Source organism: Ammospiza caudacuta, chromosome 3 (genome assembly GCF_027887145.1).
Source record: "Ammospiza caudacuta isolate bAmmCau1 chromosome 3, bAmmCau1.pri, whole genome shotgun sequence".
Lineage (NCBI taxonomy): Eukaryota > Metazoa > Chordata > Aves > Passeriformes > Passerellidae > Ammospiza > Ammospiza caudacuta.
In genome coordinates this window covers 100,177,828-100,196,687 of record NC_080595.1, presented here as the reverse complement: position 1 = coordinate 100,196,687, position 18,860 = coordinate 100,177,828, and the positions used below count along the sequence as shown (strand labels likewise).

Genomic DNA, 18,860 nt, shown 5'->3' with positions numbered 1-18,860 from the left:
AACTGATTAAACTGTTGCGAATTGCCACTGTGCTGATTGTGCATATATTTACGTTTAAAAGCCTACCTTGTAGCGAGCACGCGTGCCGGTGGCCTGCCCGCAGCGTGAGGGAGCGCGCGGGTGAGGGAGCGGGCTCGGGCGGGCAGTGCCCGGCGGGGAGGGGGCACCGCGCCGCCCGCGGCTCTGGGGCACAGCCCGGCCCAGGCCCGGCCCCGTGGGGCCGATGCCGCCCCGGCCGGGGCAGCCCTCACCTGCTGGCCCGGGCAGGTGCCGCCGCCGCCCCGGGGCTGCCCCGCTCGCAGGCGCCGCCGGCCGGGCGGGCTCCGGCCCCGCTCCGCCCCGGGGCTGCGGAGGAAGCGGCGGCGGCCGCCTGCCCTCGCTCGCTGCCCGGGTCCCGGCGGCCGGGCCGGGGGGACGGGGCGGGCGGCGGAGGGAGCCCGGGGCCGGGGGCCGGAGAGCGGCTCCGGCAGCGGGGCGGGGGCGCTGCCCGGCTGGGAGAGCTGCCCGCTCGCCTTCCCGCCCGGGGGCTGAGCCCTCCCTCCGGCAAGCGCGGCTCGATCCGAGGGACACGGCGCTGCCGGGCTGGAGTCCGCGCTGCCGGGGGCTCGCGTGGTGCACGGGCGCCCCGGGGGTGCGAGGGAGCGGAGCCTCCCGGAGCTGCCGGCGGAGAGGACCCGAGCCCGGAGGTGCGGCGGCAGCGAGGGGGTGGCGGTGCTGGTGATCAGAGCCCTTCAGAAAAGCAGAGCTCCGGAGAGGCAGCTCTGCTGAGATCCCGATGCCTGCTTGTAAAGCAGGTGCAGGAAATTAAATGATAATTCATTTGAACATGCATTCGCTTTGCTGCTGGTGGGAAGGCTAGAAAAGTTAATCATGATGTAGTTGCTGTCAGTATAGGACAGAATAGCTTTCATGATAAATAAGGTGCCTTGCGAAAATAATTATAACAATTGCATCTTAGGTATGTGATTTCCTTTTCTTACAGAAGATGTGATTAGAAAAATATTAGATATTTTCTGTGTTTCATTAAATTCATGTGTATTTATATGTCGCAGTTGGCTTAGAAAAGCTTTTGTCCTCTAATGACAGTACCAGTTTGTGTTGTTGAAGCCTGTACTTTTGTGAGATTTAAACTAGAAATTCAGTATAGGCTGCTCTCGGCACTTTGTAAGGTGGAGAAATACTGCATTTTGGTTTCTTTTGTGGTTAAACAATTGCATGTTGCCTTTGTTCCATTTGAGGACTACCTTAGCAGTCACTGTAAGTGTTGTGACACCAAACAGTTTAACTAATATATTGAATATTGAAAAATAATTTGCTGAGAAATATAAAAGAAAATTAGTAATTATTAATGAAATGAACATTCAGTGCCTTTACAATTAATATATCCAAGTTAGTATTTCTAAGGTGTTACTTCTGTGTTCATTAATAAAGAACTAAAAAGGAGTGTATTTATCATTTATTTCCAAACTGGCATAAACCTTTTTTGTAGCTCCTTAAACAGATAAATTATACACTTGTATATGACTAGCAACTTCCTCTTCACAGTTTAGAAGTTCTTGTTTGCAGCATTCTGACAAGGTGAGGTGAGAAGAATAAGACGAGATTGTTCTGAATATGCTTATTTTTTGTTTCAGATTTGTGGCTGTTTGTTCACATGTGTCCAGGGGGAGATGAAGTACATTGGATCCTGCATAGTTTGGCTTTGTATGGTAGTCTTCCTCCTTCCTGTTTCTACTTCTCTGGCTGTCAGTGACCACACAGGTACTCCCATTTTTCTTGTCCATCAGAGGCGTAAATCTCAGTACTGAAAAATTTTTAGCAAATAACAAGAGGACATAGAAAATAAACAATATGAACAAATAAAATTATACAAGGTTGTTTTAATCTCTTTTCTGAAATGAACTTTGAAGCAGCTCCAGAGCAGCCTTTTGGCTTCCTGTGCTTGGAAGATTCATGTTTGGAGGTAATTGTAGTTCCTAGGAGTTTCATTTTGTACTTTTCTTTTCCTACCATACAAAAACAGGATTATAAATCAGAGTTTGCAAAACTTTTGTGAACAAAATCATGTGGCTTTATTAGTGCAGACCAGTTATCACATTAACCTAAACAGTCTAATGCTCATGTTAACTGCGCCTCTACTTAATCCCTAAACTGGGTCATATATTTCACACAGAGTGAAAAAAACCCTTTTTTTCCTAAGAAGATGGGGGAAAGAAGTAAAAAGATATTGTTTAACTTAAAAGCTGTTTCCCATCTTCTGCAAATTTTCTCATATTTCTCTGTTTTCCTCTTTCTTTTACTTTCCACATGTTATCTAGTGTTCTCACTTAAACTCTACATTACCTCTCCAGAATGTGGTAAATTCTGTCTTAAAGACACATCATATGTGCTTGTCAAATATGGAACATTAGTTTTATAGAATTACTCAGCCTCAGCAAGTACTTCAACTTATTATAATTTTCTACAATTATTAGCAAGGAGAACATGTTTATTGCCATTTAAATTGACTTGGGCTTTTTCTCAAAAATAAAATTAACTCTTAGTAACGTTGCTCCTTTCCAGAAATCTTATGAAAGATAATAGAAACTATACACACAACAACAACTTTGAATTTCAATAACTCATTTATAACTCAGGCCCAAGAAATTTAAAAGTCCATGACTAGGAAAATAATCCTTTTACTACCCTTGGAAAATATAAACAGTAATAATGAATAAATAATAAGTGTAATGTGTGGGCTCTGAGGTAATAACAATGCATTGTGAAGAGCCAGAATTTAAGTCAAAGTCTTTTTCCCCTTGTATTTTTAGGGCAGTGAGGCTAAGTGCTCTGCTGATGAATTATTCTTAACCCCTCTGAGAGAGCAAGCCTACATCATAGCTGTGAAATCATTCTGTCTGAAAGATGATAAATAGGTTTTACTCTGTTATTGCTAGGTAGTGGGTTGCAGAAGGGAAGTTTTTAAAGTGTTAAAATGGTGCGAGTACAGAAGGTTCCCAAGCGATATAGACTGAAAACTGTTAACATAAAATTCCAGGAAGCATTGTCTCTTTTCTTTTATATTTTTTTTCCTAATGAAATGATGCCTTAGTAAAAGTTGGGCCAGCCACAGAAGATGTAGCAGGTACACTGAACTGTGAATAAACAGTGTATCTGAACTGAGGAGTACATTCTGTTAGAAGTTTGTAGCTAAGCCACCCATGGTGAAGTTGCAGTTTTCCTTAGCCTGATTGCCACAAATAGATCAAATATGGGTCCAATTGAACTGTGAGGAAGAAAAGGAGAGGTTGAACCTCTCCTGTGAATAACTCAGGGTGTGCAATTGAAAGAGGCTTCTTTGGTTTGTGGAGGTACAGGCAGATGGTGAGGAATAACAAGCTGATAGCTGCCAGCTTGAGCGGCTCTGCCAACAGCAGGTGTGTGAGTTAAGCCCAGAGATAAACTCCAGTTAATAAGAGGAAAGAGACTCTAGTAGAGTTTGCAGGAATGGTTACCATTAAAAAAAGAAATGTGAGTTATAGACCAGAAAGCAGTAGTTGGGAATGGACCCAGGAGCAGAGCAGTGATAAAAGTGGTACAGATCCTTCTGCCAACCTTTTGTTACTCCCCTCTGTTCAGCTGAACTGAGTCCTCTGTGTGGCAAAGTTGTCTTGCTCCAGTTTTATAATTTGTATGCAAGTGAATGTGTTACAGATTTGAAATCTGCTTTCTTCATGGAGAGATTAATATCTAAAAGTTTGGGGTTTTTTTTCCTGTCTTGTATTCAGTTATTCTTTCTTGGGCCTTTGTTCCCTCCCATGTACAAGTTCTGTTTAAATCAGCATCTGTCCTTCAATATCTGCCTAGACAATCTTTTTGGTTTTCTTCCTTCAACAACATATGCATAGCATTTATTTATCTGGGCTAAAATGGAAACTTTTCCAGCAAAGCACATTTAGGTAGAATCTGAAATTATTATATTTACATCTTGATATTTCTCACCCAATCTACTTGAATCTAAAGGAATGGCTTCAAATACATGGAAAAGTGCAGACTAGAATTAATTTGAGGGTGGTGAGAGAAGGAAGTGGGTTAGGGGAAGGAGTGATTTGAGCTTTCTGAGCAGACATGCTGAATATACTTTGACTTATTCATTGGACCAATATTGTAATGAATAAATAGCAGAATTGAAAAAAGAGTCAGAGGCTGAGAGAGTATGCTGGATCTTCTTGGAGCAGTCCTCCTTAGGCTCTGAGGGTGCCAGTAAGCATTAGATTCACATAGAAGATTTCTTTCAGTGGTCATGTTTTGATATGCTTCGTGTTCATTAGAAGGAAGCACTCGCTTCCCATGATGGGGTATAGCAAATCTGAGGGGAGAGAGTTCAGGAGTTTTCCAGAGGCATATTTTTGATCTGACTGCAAGCATACTTTCTTCATGTTGTCAACTTATTATTATTGGGAATACTTGGGGTTTGAGTGTGGACATTAGCTCTTTCTGTAGTGACATGTGAAGTTCTAACTTGATCATTCCTGACAGTTTTATATTAAGAATACTACTATTCTGTCTCATTCCCAGATCATTGCTTCTTTTTCAACTTTCTTTTACAATTAGAGTTTTTAAAGCCACTTGCTGATCCATGAAAAATGTAGTATAAACAGAGTCCTGAGACTAATAGGCATGGTGAATTTTCCTTGTCTTTTGACATGGAACGTGCTATGAAAAGTATTGGCTGTGGATCATGATTTTAGATAGGCGCTTTAGCCCAAATACAGTGAGTGATTTCAAGTATGTAAATCAGTCCAGCTTTTTGCTTTTAATGTTTTAGTACAGCTAGATACTTCTCCAAATCAATATAATGACCCTACAGTATCTCTCATATACAATGTCTTCATTTTCCTGATATTCCCATCTGACCTGGCCTTGAATGTTTCCAGGGATGGGCCATCTACCACATCTCTGGGCAACCTATTCCAGTGTTTCACCACCATTATTGTCAAGTCTAGTCTAAATCTAACTTCTTTTATTTATAACCATTAGGCCTTGTCCTGTCACAACAGGTCCTGATGACAAGTCTGTACCCATCTTTCTTACGGGCCCACTGGCTAGAAGGATGTAGTGAGGTCCCCCTGGAGCCTTCTCTTCTCCAGGTTGAAAACCTTAGTTCTCAGGAGAGATGCCCCAGCTCTCTGATTGTTTTTGTGGCCTTCCTTTGCACCTGTTCCAGCAGGTCCATGTCTTTCTTGGGCTGGGGCCCTGGAGTTGGATGCAGTAGTCAGGGTGGGGGACTTTTCATGAGAGCTGATGGGCAGAATCACTTCTCTTGGTCTGTTAGCCATGCTTCTTTAGATGTAGCCCAGGGTATGATTGGCTTTCTGGGATGTGAGCACACATTGTCAGCTCATCTCCAGCTTTTCATCCATCAGTATTCTCAAAGCCTTCTTGTCAGGGCTGCTCGCAATTCCTTCAACCCTCAGTCTGTTTTGATACTGAGTATTTCCCAGGTGCAGCATCTCATGAGGTTGTTGAACCTCACAAGATTCCTATGAGCCCAATTCTCAAACTTGTCCAGGTCCCTCTGGATGACATCCTGTCCTTCAGGTGTGTCAACTGCACCATTCAGCTTGGTGTCATCTGCAAATATGCTGAGGGTGCACTCAATCCTTTCATCTATGTCATTAATTAATTAAATAACATTGATCCCAAACGGGACACCGCTTGCCACTGTTTTCCATCTGGAGATTGAGGAGTTGACCACTCCACTCTGGATGTGACTGTCCAAACAATTAATCATTCTCTGAGCAGTCCACACAGCAAATCCCAACCTTTACAATTCAGAGATATTGTGGGGACCATGTCAAAGGCCTTGCAGAAATCCAGATGACGTGCATAGCTCTTCCCTTGTCCACTGATGCAGTCACTCCATTGTGCAAGGCCACTGAGTTAGTCATGCAAGACTTGCCCTTGGTGAAGTGGTGCTGGTTGTCTCAATGAAGTTGAGAGGAGTGTTGAATGTGTTCATGTTGAGAAGTTGAAGTTGAGTGGTGCTGTTTGTCTCAAATAGTATGAAGACCTGCTTTTCACTACTTACTTCACTACTTCACTGCTACTTTCACTACTTTCTCTCTTCTTCATGGGAGAATATAGTTCCCCAGGGGCCTAGTGTGAATATCCTAATCCTTGAACTCTGTTTCTTGGATTTCTTATTTCTGCCTGCCAATGCTGTTACGTTACTTCATAACCATCTAAATAGTCACCAGACTTGAAATTGACTTCTTTACTGTATCACATTCCCTTCGTTCTTCCCACCCTTGTCTTAATTAACATATACATTTTAATGTAATATAATCTTCTTTACAGAGTAAAATAACAGAATACAAAAAAATCACATGCCTGTATACTTGAGGCTAGAGATATGTAAGAAATCTGAATTCTTGACCTTGAAAGCAAGCCAGCTGGATCTGCTTATTTTCATTACGAATATGTTTGAGGTGGGCTTACTGGATATCATTGCTGATATTTGCAAGTGTGTGGCTAGCTCTGAAGAGGTTGCCTGTATCTGTGTGTTTATGAAGCCTGATCCATGTATGGGAAGTATGAGAAAAATCTTAGGTAATATGGGTTTCTGCTTGAAGCTTAAGTCGACACAGGACGTGGATATACATTAGGTTGGGCTTTGGTGTTTGGCCACTTTCATTGGTGTGGTCGTGGTTACTGATGGAAGCTTCAGTGCCTTTGCAATGTGCACGTCAGTGGTGGTAGATGGCAGCTAAAAACTTCACCTGAATGTGAAGTTTGGTTATAAAGTAGCAGATGGGTACTTGTGATGTGAATCTAGCCATTACAGGTTATACTAATCTGGAGAAGCCAAGACTGCCCGTTGGAAGTTTCAGTTCCCACTCAGGAAGTGCACACAAGAGATATCTATCTGTAAGAGGGAGACTGAGGCACACACCACAGTCTCTTTTGTCCTTGTTTGCATGGAATGGAAAGCTGAGCATGGTGCCTAGATGGAAGTTGCAGTGTGCTTCAACAGGTGTCCTGATCATTCCAGGAATTTGGAAAGCGCCATTGCACATTGCAACAGATATATCTACATGCAATGCCTTTTCTTTTTTTTTTTTTTTAATTATGCAATTAGAAAAAAAAACCAAAAAATTCTTATTAATCTTAGTAATGAGGGAGATGACAATGATCTGTGATGTACCTGCTTGGTCTGAATAAATCAATATTTTCAAGATTATTGTATTGATTTTATATTAATAAGCTCATAGCTGGAACTCATTGATTTATAAAGATCCAGGCCAACTTTTTTTTATGGATAGGTAAAGATATCATTAATTTAAAGATACGTTAACTTGACCTATGATATCACTGGTTTAATATGAATTTTTTATTTCAGTCTACACAGATGCAGTTTTATCATGTGCAGGGCAATCTAGTGCATAAATGTAAACTTATTCTTCTTACTATTTCATGAATTTTATAATAATGTATTTTAACAGGCCAGGTAGATTCATGATTTCCCACTGGATTAAGAGCAAGTGTTTATCTTGTTCTTTTTCTTTCCTGAATGTCTTCATGTAGACCTTGTCGTTCAGCTGCCCACATGTTGAATGGGCAAACTGCCTGTTTTGTCTCAGGCTAAAGAAAATTTAAGGATCTTCTAGCAGTTTAAAAATCGTGGAAGAGGTTAACTATACAAGCTGTAACTGCAGAAAGAGTTTTCATCACTCTGTAGTAATGAAAGTTGTCAGTCATGGTATGGAGAGAGTTTGGTCTTGTTATTTGAGAGTTTTCCCTTAGCTCTCTGGTAGAAGGAATAGCACTGAACTAAAGGAGTGCAATAGAAGGTTCGTGTAACTCTTTCAGTTCTTTTGGGGATGTGGAATACAAATAAATAACTAACACTTAAATGGCCTGTCTATGCTGTGACTCTTGTGCCACTGATAAAAATAGGTCCACGGTCCAGTCTGTGGCATGTGAGGAATCATCGCTATCATCTGGATAGCACAAAAATTAAGGCTTGAGTCTTTATTTGGAAGAAAGTGGCTGTGGGGAATAGGCTCAAACTTTCTAGTCTTTCACTGCTCAATGCTCATCTAAGTTAATGCTGGGGAAAAAAAAAAAGCACACTTGTGTCCCAAGTTCTCAAAAGCTTACATCAGTTTAGGGTAAAATCAGCAATAAATACTCTTTGTCTGCTCTTATAAGTACTGCCAAGAATTTAACCAAAAAGAGAATCTACCTTGAAATTTATTGAATATTTTTGAAAAAGGCCCTTAGGAAACCTGCTGATTTAAGAAAAAACATCTGTCCATGTATGTCTGACATTCTTTTGTGACTTCAGCCATAAATGGCTTCCTTTATGTCAGCTTATTTCTTAGAGCTATAGTTATGTAAATGTACACTAACAGCATTCATTGGTTTAGAGTGGCTGTGTATAGAATTCTATAGTTCAATGATCTGTATTTGATTGAAGCTTGAGGTTTGTAAACTAAAGGGTATCTAAGGTGAACCTGTTTCTGTGCCATGTGTGTATACATCAACTGGTGTATTGAAATTGCTATGTTACTGTGTAATTCCAGCAAATGCTTTTCTCACTGTATAAAACTTCCTGCTAACCAAGAATGATGAAAGATTTCACTTCAGAGTTTTCAACATGAATATTCTTTACAGTTTGGTGTCTTTTCTGGGGAATGGGAATTTACAGAGTTTTTCATGCATATATTTCATCTCTTTTATCATGAAACTCTATCTGTACAGGGAAAAACATGCATATCCATGTATTTATGGATCTGTATGAGGGAAAGAAAAAAATTATTCTCTGAGAGCCTTAGAAGTAAATTAATTTATCTGTGATGTTCCTTGTAGTAGTTAATTGTTAGTTGTAACTGTAATTTTACATGTGAAGCACATGGAACTTAATGAATCTTACAAAAAAAAAAAAAAAATAAAAGTGTTTCATCCAGTCTGTTCTTTATATAGTTGACATAGTTTTCATTAAGCATATTATCAGGGCGTGTCTTTATGTCTGTATTATATGATATATTGTCACTTTTACTAGTTATTTCCAACTAGCCATTCTTAATTGAGATCAAATTCTGAAATATATTTAATAGCATTTAAGAGTTTTGAAGGAAAATATGCTGTCTACATAACTACAGAATGAATGACAAATTTCACATGCTTTAAGATTACAAATTTAACTATTTTTAATACCATTGTTTGTTCTGGATGCTCTCATGAAACATTCAAATATAGATAATTTCCAGGTTAATGATAGGACATTCCTTACTTTTTTAATTGAACTAATGGTATAGAAGGTGCCTTGACCTTCACTGCTCAGCAGCTTCAGATACACCTTGGACATCTTTTCAGTTGCATCAGCTCACAAAGCTCTGTGCTTGATAAGTTGACAGGCCAAATATCACAATTTTTCATCTTTGATTTACTAGGGGTTTTTTTTAGAATTTAGCAGGGCTATTTGCAAAACTCGTTAAATAGCAAGCCTTATTTCAGACTCCTGCACAAAAGTGACATTTTCCTGTATTTCCTTCTTAAAAGTGGACATCCTTGTATATCTATTAAAAAAAAAGGAGCATAAATGACTTAATGCAAATAAGAAGTAATAATAATTAATATTGCATATTAATAATACAGTGTCTTATCTAAGGGTTCAGTTAGATTTAACCTCAGTTTACCATGTTCCAAATTTTAGAACATTCTGTTTGCTTACCAAAATACCTTGGTCCAGACTACTCCCCTACTTAATTTTTGTGCTTTTTTTTCCCCCAAATACAATATTGTTTCATATTCATGAATGGGGGAAAATATTTTCTAGTAACACAGTGAGAAATACAAAAAGAACTTGGAACAGATAGTACTGCTTTATAGAGTGTTATAAATGGAAACAGCATGGTAAGAATTTAATGGTTTTCTTCTGGCTATTGTTTATATGAACTTTAACCACAGGCAGCTGAATTAAAATGTGATAAAAATTCTATCTGCTTATATTATTGGAAGTGTAGTATAAAATTTGCTTTTGATTAGATTTTGTAATTTGTTTTATTGCTGCTTTTCATATCCTAAAGCGACAAAAAGAAACATTCCTGTCAATATTACCATAACTACCATGACAGTTTGTTCAATTCTGTTAGTTTGATACCATTTTACTGTAAATACTAAACTGTGTTCTCTTGAAGGTGCTGTGTGTCCTTTAATGAAAACTGTTTCCCGTCATCTCAAACAAATTAACAGAGACAGTCGTGGTGTATCAGGTAAATGACCAAGCTAATATGGATATCTGTATTAATTAGCTGCTAATGTTTGCTGGATGTAATTATAGTCTGACTGAAGCTGGCTTTAAAATTGAAAGGTTAGTACAGAATGCCATCCCCAAGCACCAAAAGCTGCTGCTCCTCCCAGGAAGGTGGCAGCATCCCAGAACTTTTATCCCCTAAAATATTGGTTCAAGTTTGGCAGCCATGCTAATTTCCATGTTTTTTTTCCAATCATCCTGCATTCTTATCAATTCAGATGATAAAAGAACTAGAAAATTCATTTTTCAGGTTTTAAAGTCATCTACCCAAGTGAATTTTGTATGAATAGTTCTAATAAAATAAATATTGAAAGTTTTTCTGACTTCAAGTCCTACTTTTCTAAATATCTTGTCAGTCAATATTCTAGAAATGCTAATATGCTTGCATTCAAGTATGCTAAAAATTATTTTTTACTTACAGTATTTAAATTCCATTATAATTGCATTGTTTTGTGTTCTATTTTACAGGGTTTGATCTGGCAGAAAGCTTTTCTTTAAGGCAAACATCTTGTGGTGGGGAAAAGATTTGCTTTAAACTGGGAAGTGCACCTCTCATTAGAGATACAAGGTAAGACACTATTTTCATGCTTAGCTTTTAAAAGATAGAGCTCAGCCTCAATGCTACTAATTAACTGGTTCGCTGAACATGCATCCAAAGAATGCCACAGAAAGCAGTAGGGCTGTTTTTAAGCTTTTTTTCAGTTTTTTTCTGTGGGAAGCATTTTGATTTTGGTGTGCTATCCTTCTGGAATCTGGGAGTACATAGGTAGTAAGTTAATTGTAAATAGCACTTTCTCAAATCATTATTCTAATACTGAAAAGTCCACTGTTAATACATTAATATTTATAAAACAAAGGAAACCTATAACTTTCATGGTATGACAGGAAGTATTATACTAATCTCCTCTCAGTGAAGTTGTCTGTCCTCTCTCTCACTACTGCTGGCAAGATTAAAAAGAGAGAGAGTATCACCATTTCCTTGAATGGTATTTTTTTTATTTTCCTGGTATTCAAATTTTGCCTTTGAACAGCAACAGAATAGTGGGCATTAGGTGTAGAGGAGAAAATAGGCAAAATCCTATTCTGGCACAGGGTGGGATGAAAAGCAGAGACTGCACGAAAAATCAAAAGGAGAGTGAAAGAGAGCAGGGCACAATTGGATTGGATGGCCTTCAGTTTGCACAGGGACAAGGAAATGTCAAGAAGCAGTTAGGAATGTAGTTTCAAGTTCCCTGAGCTCAGTGGAGAGAGAGGATCATCTCAGAGCTTCTTGGTTGAGATGTGCTCTGAGTCATGGGACTGTGGTTTCTGTACAGCGTGTTCCTGCGATGACGAGGGAAGCAACTGTAATCCCATGTCTTCAGGTTGGGTATTTTCTGTTGCAAGAGGTCTGGCTCCAGCTTGCCTGGTAAAAAACACACCTGGCCCTTGGACTTCCCCTTTGCTTGGATCCTGGGCATAGCACAGAGGGACTGTGAGCAGCGTGAGGCCAGGGGGAAGGAAGAAGAGCAGAGCTGGAGGCAACCAGACACAAAACAAATGATCTTTGTGGGAGGAGTGTGACTACGGAAAGAATTTATCTAGTAATTTAGAACGTTTATGTTCTCTAAGTTTTTCTGATATATTAGATACTGTAAGTGCAAATTTTTGTGCTTGTGTAATTGTGCAAAATTTAACTAATCACTATCTCTTTTTAAAAATACATTGGATGCTATGGAAGGAAAATTGACTGGACAAAATTACTTGAGACAAAGAGTGCTCTTCTTTTATTAGGACCTTTCCAATATCATCCAGATTGTCTTTAGAAGAGTAACAGGACATAGTAGGTACCACCCATAAATGTTTTTACTAAAAATTATTTTGAGAGATTTTTAGTAAGAAAACTTTCCTTTAAAAAATATTAATTTTTCCTTTTTTTTACAAGCCTTTTTATCCAATTTATGGGAATTTGAGGGAAACATTAAACTACAGAAACGTAGAAAATTGAGGCAATAACAAAAAATGTGGAGCAATTTTCCTTTAGGAATAAGAAGCTAAGTAGGGCTCAGAAATGCATCTTGTGAGCAGACTTTATTTTGAAACACTGAGAAAATTAGTGCCAAAAATGGAACAGAGAGGAGATAGAAATTGCAAAAGGGTTAATTATTTAAAATTCATATTACTTTGAGGTAAAATTCTTGATTCAAAGTATTGATTTCTAAGAATTTCTGAGTGGTTTCAGAAGTGGTCTGAGAGGTCATGTTGAGGTTAAAAAACATAAAGCTTTTTTCTTAGCTTTATTTAGTGGGCCTGAATACTACTGTCTTTTTTTCTTCTTCTTTTGAAAACAGTTTATTAATGAAGGCAAGGAAAATGGGGAATTCACACCATGGCTGATAGCTGTGACCTAGCAAAGCCCTAACTACCAGCTATTGCAAGGAAAGTCACAATGGTTGTTTTGTTTGGCTTATTTTTTTTTTTACTATATATTTTTTCCTATATTTTATGTCATCATAAAGGAGATGATGACATAAAATATAGGAAAAAAATTATAGTAAAGGAGAGAAAGGAGAGAAAAATGGCTATCTGGTTTTTCCCCATTTTCAGTGTAACTTGGGCAGGGGCTAAAGAATTTCAGTTAGGGTAAACCTGGGAGGGAAGTGGCTTGGTTTTCATGGTCTCTTGGTTCTCACATTCCTCACTGTCCCTGTTATTTTATTCTGTGTATCCCCATTAAAGTAAAATGAAAGAGAAAATCTTTCTAGTTTTCCCTAGAAATATGCATCTCTAATGGATGAAAAATTTAGCTGGATGAAGCAACTGAGACGATGATTAATAAAATGCATATCAGTGCTAATATATGAATAAAATTAGGCAGAAAAATGAATATAGTTAGGCAGAAAATTAATACTGTGTTATTGATGATAATGAGGTACGAGATAAGATTTTCAGTCAGCTTGCTGTGTAAGTAAGTAGTACCTCATACATATACCTTCCTGAACAATGAAAGGGTTAAAATGGTTTTCAATAACATGCAAGCACTGCAGAATTTCTAAAATTAAATCCTTGTTATTCATGGCAATAATCTTGCTCATCCTTTATTAACCTTTCTTCACACAAATGCATGTCATTAAAAGATGAATTCTGTTCTTAATTATTTCAGTTTGTTGAATATAAAATGTTTTTCTGGTATTGAGAGAATACTTCGGACAAATAGTTTTTTAAAATTTTGTTTTAAGTGTGTTGCTTTTTAAACTTTTCTGAACTTTTAGGATGGTTCTTTAAAATAAGGGCAGATGGCAGTGAGGAGCACAAAATTGAGTTTTGGGTTTTTACGTGGTAGGGTTACAATAAAGGATAGTCAGAAACTTGGGTATCTGTCATCATAACCTTATAATTTACTATCTCAGTTACCCATGTACAAGATCTTTTAATTAATTATTTTTATTTAAACCTACTTCTCTTACATTATGTCGGGTTGCATGGTTCCAGACCCCTTGTGTTATTAGACGGCTTTAGGGATCATTCTGCCTCAGAAAATATTTCAGCAGACGTGGTGTGCAGTAAGCAGCAGAACAGTGTTTGTTATCCATCCTGCAGGAAATTGAGAGTATCTGATTAAGCTGACTAGCAAGTATCAAGTAACTTGGCACATCTCCTCTTGCATTTCATTCATTCAGTTGTAGTGTGGGTAATAGAAAGCTATGCTGTGCCATTTTTCTTCTCTGATGCCATTTTGGTTTTTTTCAATGGACCTGGAGTAGTGTTTCACCTATTTATATGTTGTAAATAATTTACAATGCACTGTCAGCTTGGTAAATTGATTATGTTTATTTATGTTGGACTTCAGCTGTAGGTCTTTCTCTTTTTTTGTGGCACAGTTCTGTATATATTTTGTCTTGTGATAGCAGATGGATAGCTCTTATGCTTTATGTAAATGACTGTAAAATATTAATGGAATGCCAGTAATACTTTTCTTATTAAAACTTTGAATTGCTTATTGAAGTTCTCAGTGAACTTTAACAGAACTTACTCCGGAGGAAAGCAGTGTAACAGAGCTTTTGAGTCATAAACTTGTAATAAAGTACTGTTGGGCAGACAGTCTAATTATATAGTCATAATCACACCACAGAATCATAGAAAATTAGTAACTGTATAAAGGTTTAGTCTTATCTCAACAAATACGTTATAGAGTCATATTTCTTCTCCAGACTTTAACATGTTCTGCCCATGTAGTGTATTCCAGTGTGGCACAGAGTTTGCTGATAAAGGAGAACAGGGCTCTGTGCTGGTAGCATTCCTTTAGACCTGCCAGCAGTATTCAGTACTTCTGGACATGAAACCTTTTAGGCTAATCTTTGTTCTTCAGCTGCTTTAAATAGCTCTATGATAAATTAATTTCACTGTCTTTCTCCAAAGATGTATCAGACATCAGTTGCTCCTCATTTGCAATTTTCTGGGGTGCTGCTGGGCCATTTTTTTTCCTTTTCTTAAAGCACCAATAAAGGAGATAATAAGCTGGTTTCGGCTGAGTTTCAGAATGTTTTTGAAATGGATGTTTATGATTAGCAAATCTTCATGGCACAGTTACAGCTTTCTTATTTTGTAGTTTGTTTGGCTTGACAAACCATATTAATTTGCTGAGGAGATTATCATAGCTGGCTGTTAAATGATCTGGGTTACAGCAGTTGGGATTACTCTCACGACTCTTTTAGGAATTCTTCCCCTTTCTTTGTAAGATACTACAAAGGAGCTTGGATTTTGACTGTATTTGGACTATGAGCTCCACCAGCAAAGTTGTTACTCACTACTGCCAGAAGAGCTGTGTCTTGGGCCATATTTCAGAGAAAGTGTTTTACCTCCTTGGGATGTCTTGTTTCTGGAGGAAGAAATACTTTTCCCACTTGCCTCAGTAAATTCCAGGCAGGAGGATTCTTTCTGCTAAGAACAGAAATTGGTGATGAATAATATTTATGTGGGGTTTTCTGATTGTTTTCAGTGCTAAGCTTTTTAATTGCAAAAAAAATGTGGAGGGAATTCCATTTTCCTAGAGCACAGCTGGCATCAGGTGAGGAGGTTTCTGTGCTCACTGTTAGAAGCCTTTTCACAGACAGCGATTTGCTTTCCCAAAGCCACATATCTCTATGTGATTTTGCAACCATTTGCTTTGCTGTCTGTTCTCTGGCTGTATCTGCTGAGACCACTCTCTTCACCAAACTAAAAAATATTGGCTTCCTTTCATAAACTTCAGCTCTCCATGAAGATCCTCATGGGCATGACTTTTTATTATTTTTGTACATGGCATTTGTTTTGAACATCAGAGTTAGTTTCAACAGTCTTCTTGAAAAACATTTTAAGACACATTTTAGGAAGTTTGATACATTTTTCTTATAAATGATATAGAATAGATACACATGATAATCACTGATTTCCAAAACAATTAATTGAAGACTTTTAAAGTGTGACTGAAAATGGCAATGAGGTATTATCCCTCAGCAGCTACAATTATTCAAACCAGCTTTTATCTGTGCTCACACAAAATCCTGCTGACCTTTGGTCTATTAAAATATTAGATGGTTATACAAGGAAACACCTCTCCTTTACTATATCACACATTTATCTGAGGTCATTTGAGCAGTTGGAGCCAACAATGCTAAGACTGAAATGTCTGGTATTTTAGTTGCAGGGTATTTTCAAGAAAAAGGCCTTGCCTTTGGAATTTGCTTCCTGAGTGTGGGAGCCTGAATGTAGTACAATTTCTGATGTTTCTTCAGGTCTTTTAAAGCAGTGGATCAGAAACTGTAGTGATTCAAAATTTCTTTTATCCTGAAATAGTATATTTTGTGTTTATTTCTAGAAACTTCAACACTTACTCTATTTCAGAAATTAAAATGAAGGAAAATACAGTGATTGCTGTTGAAAGATCAAATTGGTGTTGTACCCACCTTGTAAATACCAATTATTTAATTTCACAGCTAAGGAGAAAAATGGGGCTTCTTACCATGTAAAATGACAGACCAATACTCCTTTTAAAGAATAATCACCTGTCAATGTCTTTCTGCATTTGGGGCCTTGTTTCTTCCTGAAAATGTACAAGAAACATGGCAATTTTTATAAAATTCAGCATTCAGGTACTAATGGATTTTGATGTCCATATTAGTTTGAATCATCCTACAATATAACATGTAATTTACTATGCAGAAAGAATTGGGGAAACAAAGGCAGAGGTGGCAGAGGGGAAGAGTACATTTAAAAATGTATAGCACTTACATTAAAAGCACACTGTGAGAGAACAGAGAGTTAGAAAATCTTTTTAAATCAAGCTACTGACCGTAACAATTAGAATTCTTTGATCTGTAGTGTGTTCCCCTGAGAGTGGAACACTTAGTGGAGCAGTGTCACACCAGCTGAACTGGTAAAACATTGTTGTATGAAGCAGTGTTCATCCTTTTATTTCCTAGTGATGATGTTCTTGCTGTAAAGCACTTGCAAATAAAGGGAAGAGGCTTTTGTGAGGTGTGTGCTTTAAGGGCACTGCTCCACAGCCAGAGTGGGCAGGAGACAAGCAGTGTTTGTGTGGAATCCCATGAGCCTCATGGCAGGCCATAAAAAAAACCAAATAAACAAAGCCAAAAATATTATTTGGAAGATAATAAAATTAGGAGCTTGCTTTCACAGCATCCATCTCCATCTCTCAGCCTCATCTCACTTCCTCCACATCAGCATCAGCCTCTCTGTTCAGCGAGGCTGGCGGCTGATCCCTGTGGCTGTGCCATCTGAGCAGCCACAGTGGGGAAGGAGCAGGAGAGGCTGTCCCCAGCCCCAGCAGCACTGCCTTTAGCTTAAACAAACCCTGAAACTCTACCTTGAGTTTTTAATGGTTTAACCTGCCCTGTGGAAAACAATCCCAGTGTTCCGATTGAAACAGCGGCATCTGCAATTTCACTTTTGCTATGTATTCCTGTAGGGAATTCCTTTCTATTTTCATCTGAAATGGATGCCAAAACTATGTTTCAGTTTTCTAAAACATAGATTTTCATAGATACTGCAATTGCAAGACAAAGTTGTTGTGTTATTTGATTTCTAGATTCAGCAGGAGAAATTCATCTAGATGCTTTTCAATGTCCCTTGTTCAAAAACTTGGACACAAATGCTGAAGAAGGTTGTTCAATTTACCAGTACATTAACTGAAGGAACCTTAAGTGATTCCAGAGTGTGGGGAACTTTCAGAAAAGTTTACATGCCTCTTACTCCCTGCCAAACATGCTGATTTTTAAGATCTTTGCAGTGTTTTCTTGGTTTGTCTTGGCCACCTTTTTTGAAGAAAAATCTGTTAAAAACGAGTACAAGGAGGATGCAGATCTAAGTCTTTAATAAGGTCTGCGTTTGATAGTCTTAGAACAAAAGCATGGTTGCAAGATCAGTGCAGATAAAGTTTTCTGGAAAACCAGAATAGCTGTGGGTATCTGCAGCCATGCAATAAGCAACCACACAGAATTCAATGATATGTACTGGGCATAATGCACACAGCTGAGGATGCACTGCAGCCCCATTATGTTGTATATAGAAACTGAATGATCATTTATCAGTTTTGCTGATTGAGCTGAGAGGATTCAAGTGTCTTTATAAAATGCATATAATTTTTCTAGCTGAAGCAATGGTGCCACATGCTTCAGAAGTAATTTATCAGCAGGCGGAGGGGAAAAAAAACCAAAACAACAAACAACTCTGTAATAAATCAGATCTTTCTTTTCCTGGCTTTTATGATTTAATGCTGTGTAATCTAGTTTGCTTTAGCTATGCTGTCAGGCATTTCTCCTCTTAACTAAAGTTCCACCTAGAAAAATACGTTTGTGCTGCTATATCTGTGTTTATACTGGGGCTTTTTGTTTAAACATGTCATAGAGATATCATACCCTTCCCCCATCTTGACTCTGAGTTTTTAGGTTTTATATCTAAAAATAGTTCATGGTCTGTCTCACAGTGAAACTGCCTGGTGTTTTTTTCATTACCCTGATTTTCATTTATTTTCATTTGGTTCTGAAAGATTTTTGGCCTCTAGCGTTTCTATGTGGTTTGCTCTTTGCATTTTTTATCATCATTCTATGAAGTATTTTTTTTTGTTTATGGAGATAAATTAACAATTTTTTAAAAATACTTCTTGGATTTTGAATGGACAGTACAGTCCATGTTCTGGGTTTTTCACTTAGAGGTCTGGGTATCAATTTGAGTTCAATCCTAAGCATTGAGAGTTTGCTGATTGCAGTCTTGCCTGTCTCAAGTGAATATTTGTCATGCCGCAAACTCATTTCAAAACTTGGAATGATTGAATAAACTTCAACTTGAGAAACAATCTGTAATCTATAGAAACAAGATGTACAGTTATTGGTATATTAACAGAACCACATGCAAGAGATCATGTTATTTTTGGATTTAGTCAGTGTGACTAGTTCCAGTATCTCAAAATTCTATTAAAAATAAATCCTAAAAATACTCTGGGATTGGGCATGACAGTTTAGGCTTTGAATAACTTATTGATTATTGTTCCTAATATGGCATTGTGCTTCTAATTTTCATAAGA

General features: G+C 38.1%; 1 protein-coding gene across 1 annotated transcript in view; it reads left to right on the top strand.

Moving 5' to 3' along the window:
• The first annotated feature begins 643 nt into the window (after positions 1-643).
• COL19A1 (collagen type XIX alpha 1 chain) overlaps positions 644-18,860 on the top strand; it is a 172,939-nt gene continuing 154,722 nt past the window's right edge. Inside the window, exons 1-4 of the mRNA XM_058801774.1 lie at positions 644-794; positions 1,635-1,761; positions 10,185-10,259; positions 10,769-10,868. Coding sequence (XP_058657757.1) covers positions 1,671-1,761; positions 10,185-10,259; positions 10,769-10,868 — 266 coding nt within the window. The 5' untranslated portion in view covers positions 644-794; positions 1,635-1,670. The remainder of the gene's footprint in view (positions 795-1,634; positions 1,762-10,184; positions 10,260-10,768; positions 10,869-18,860) is intronic.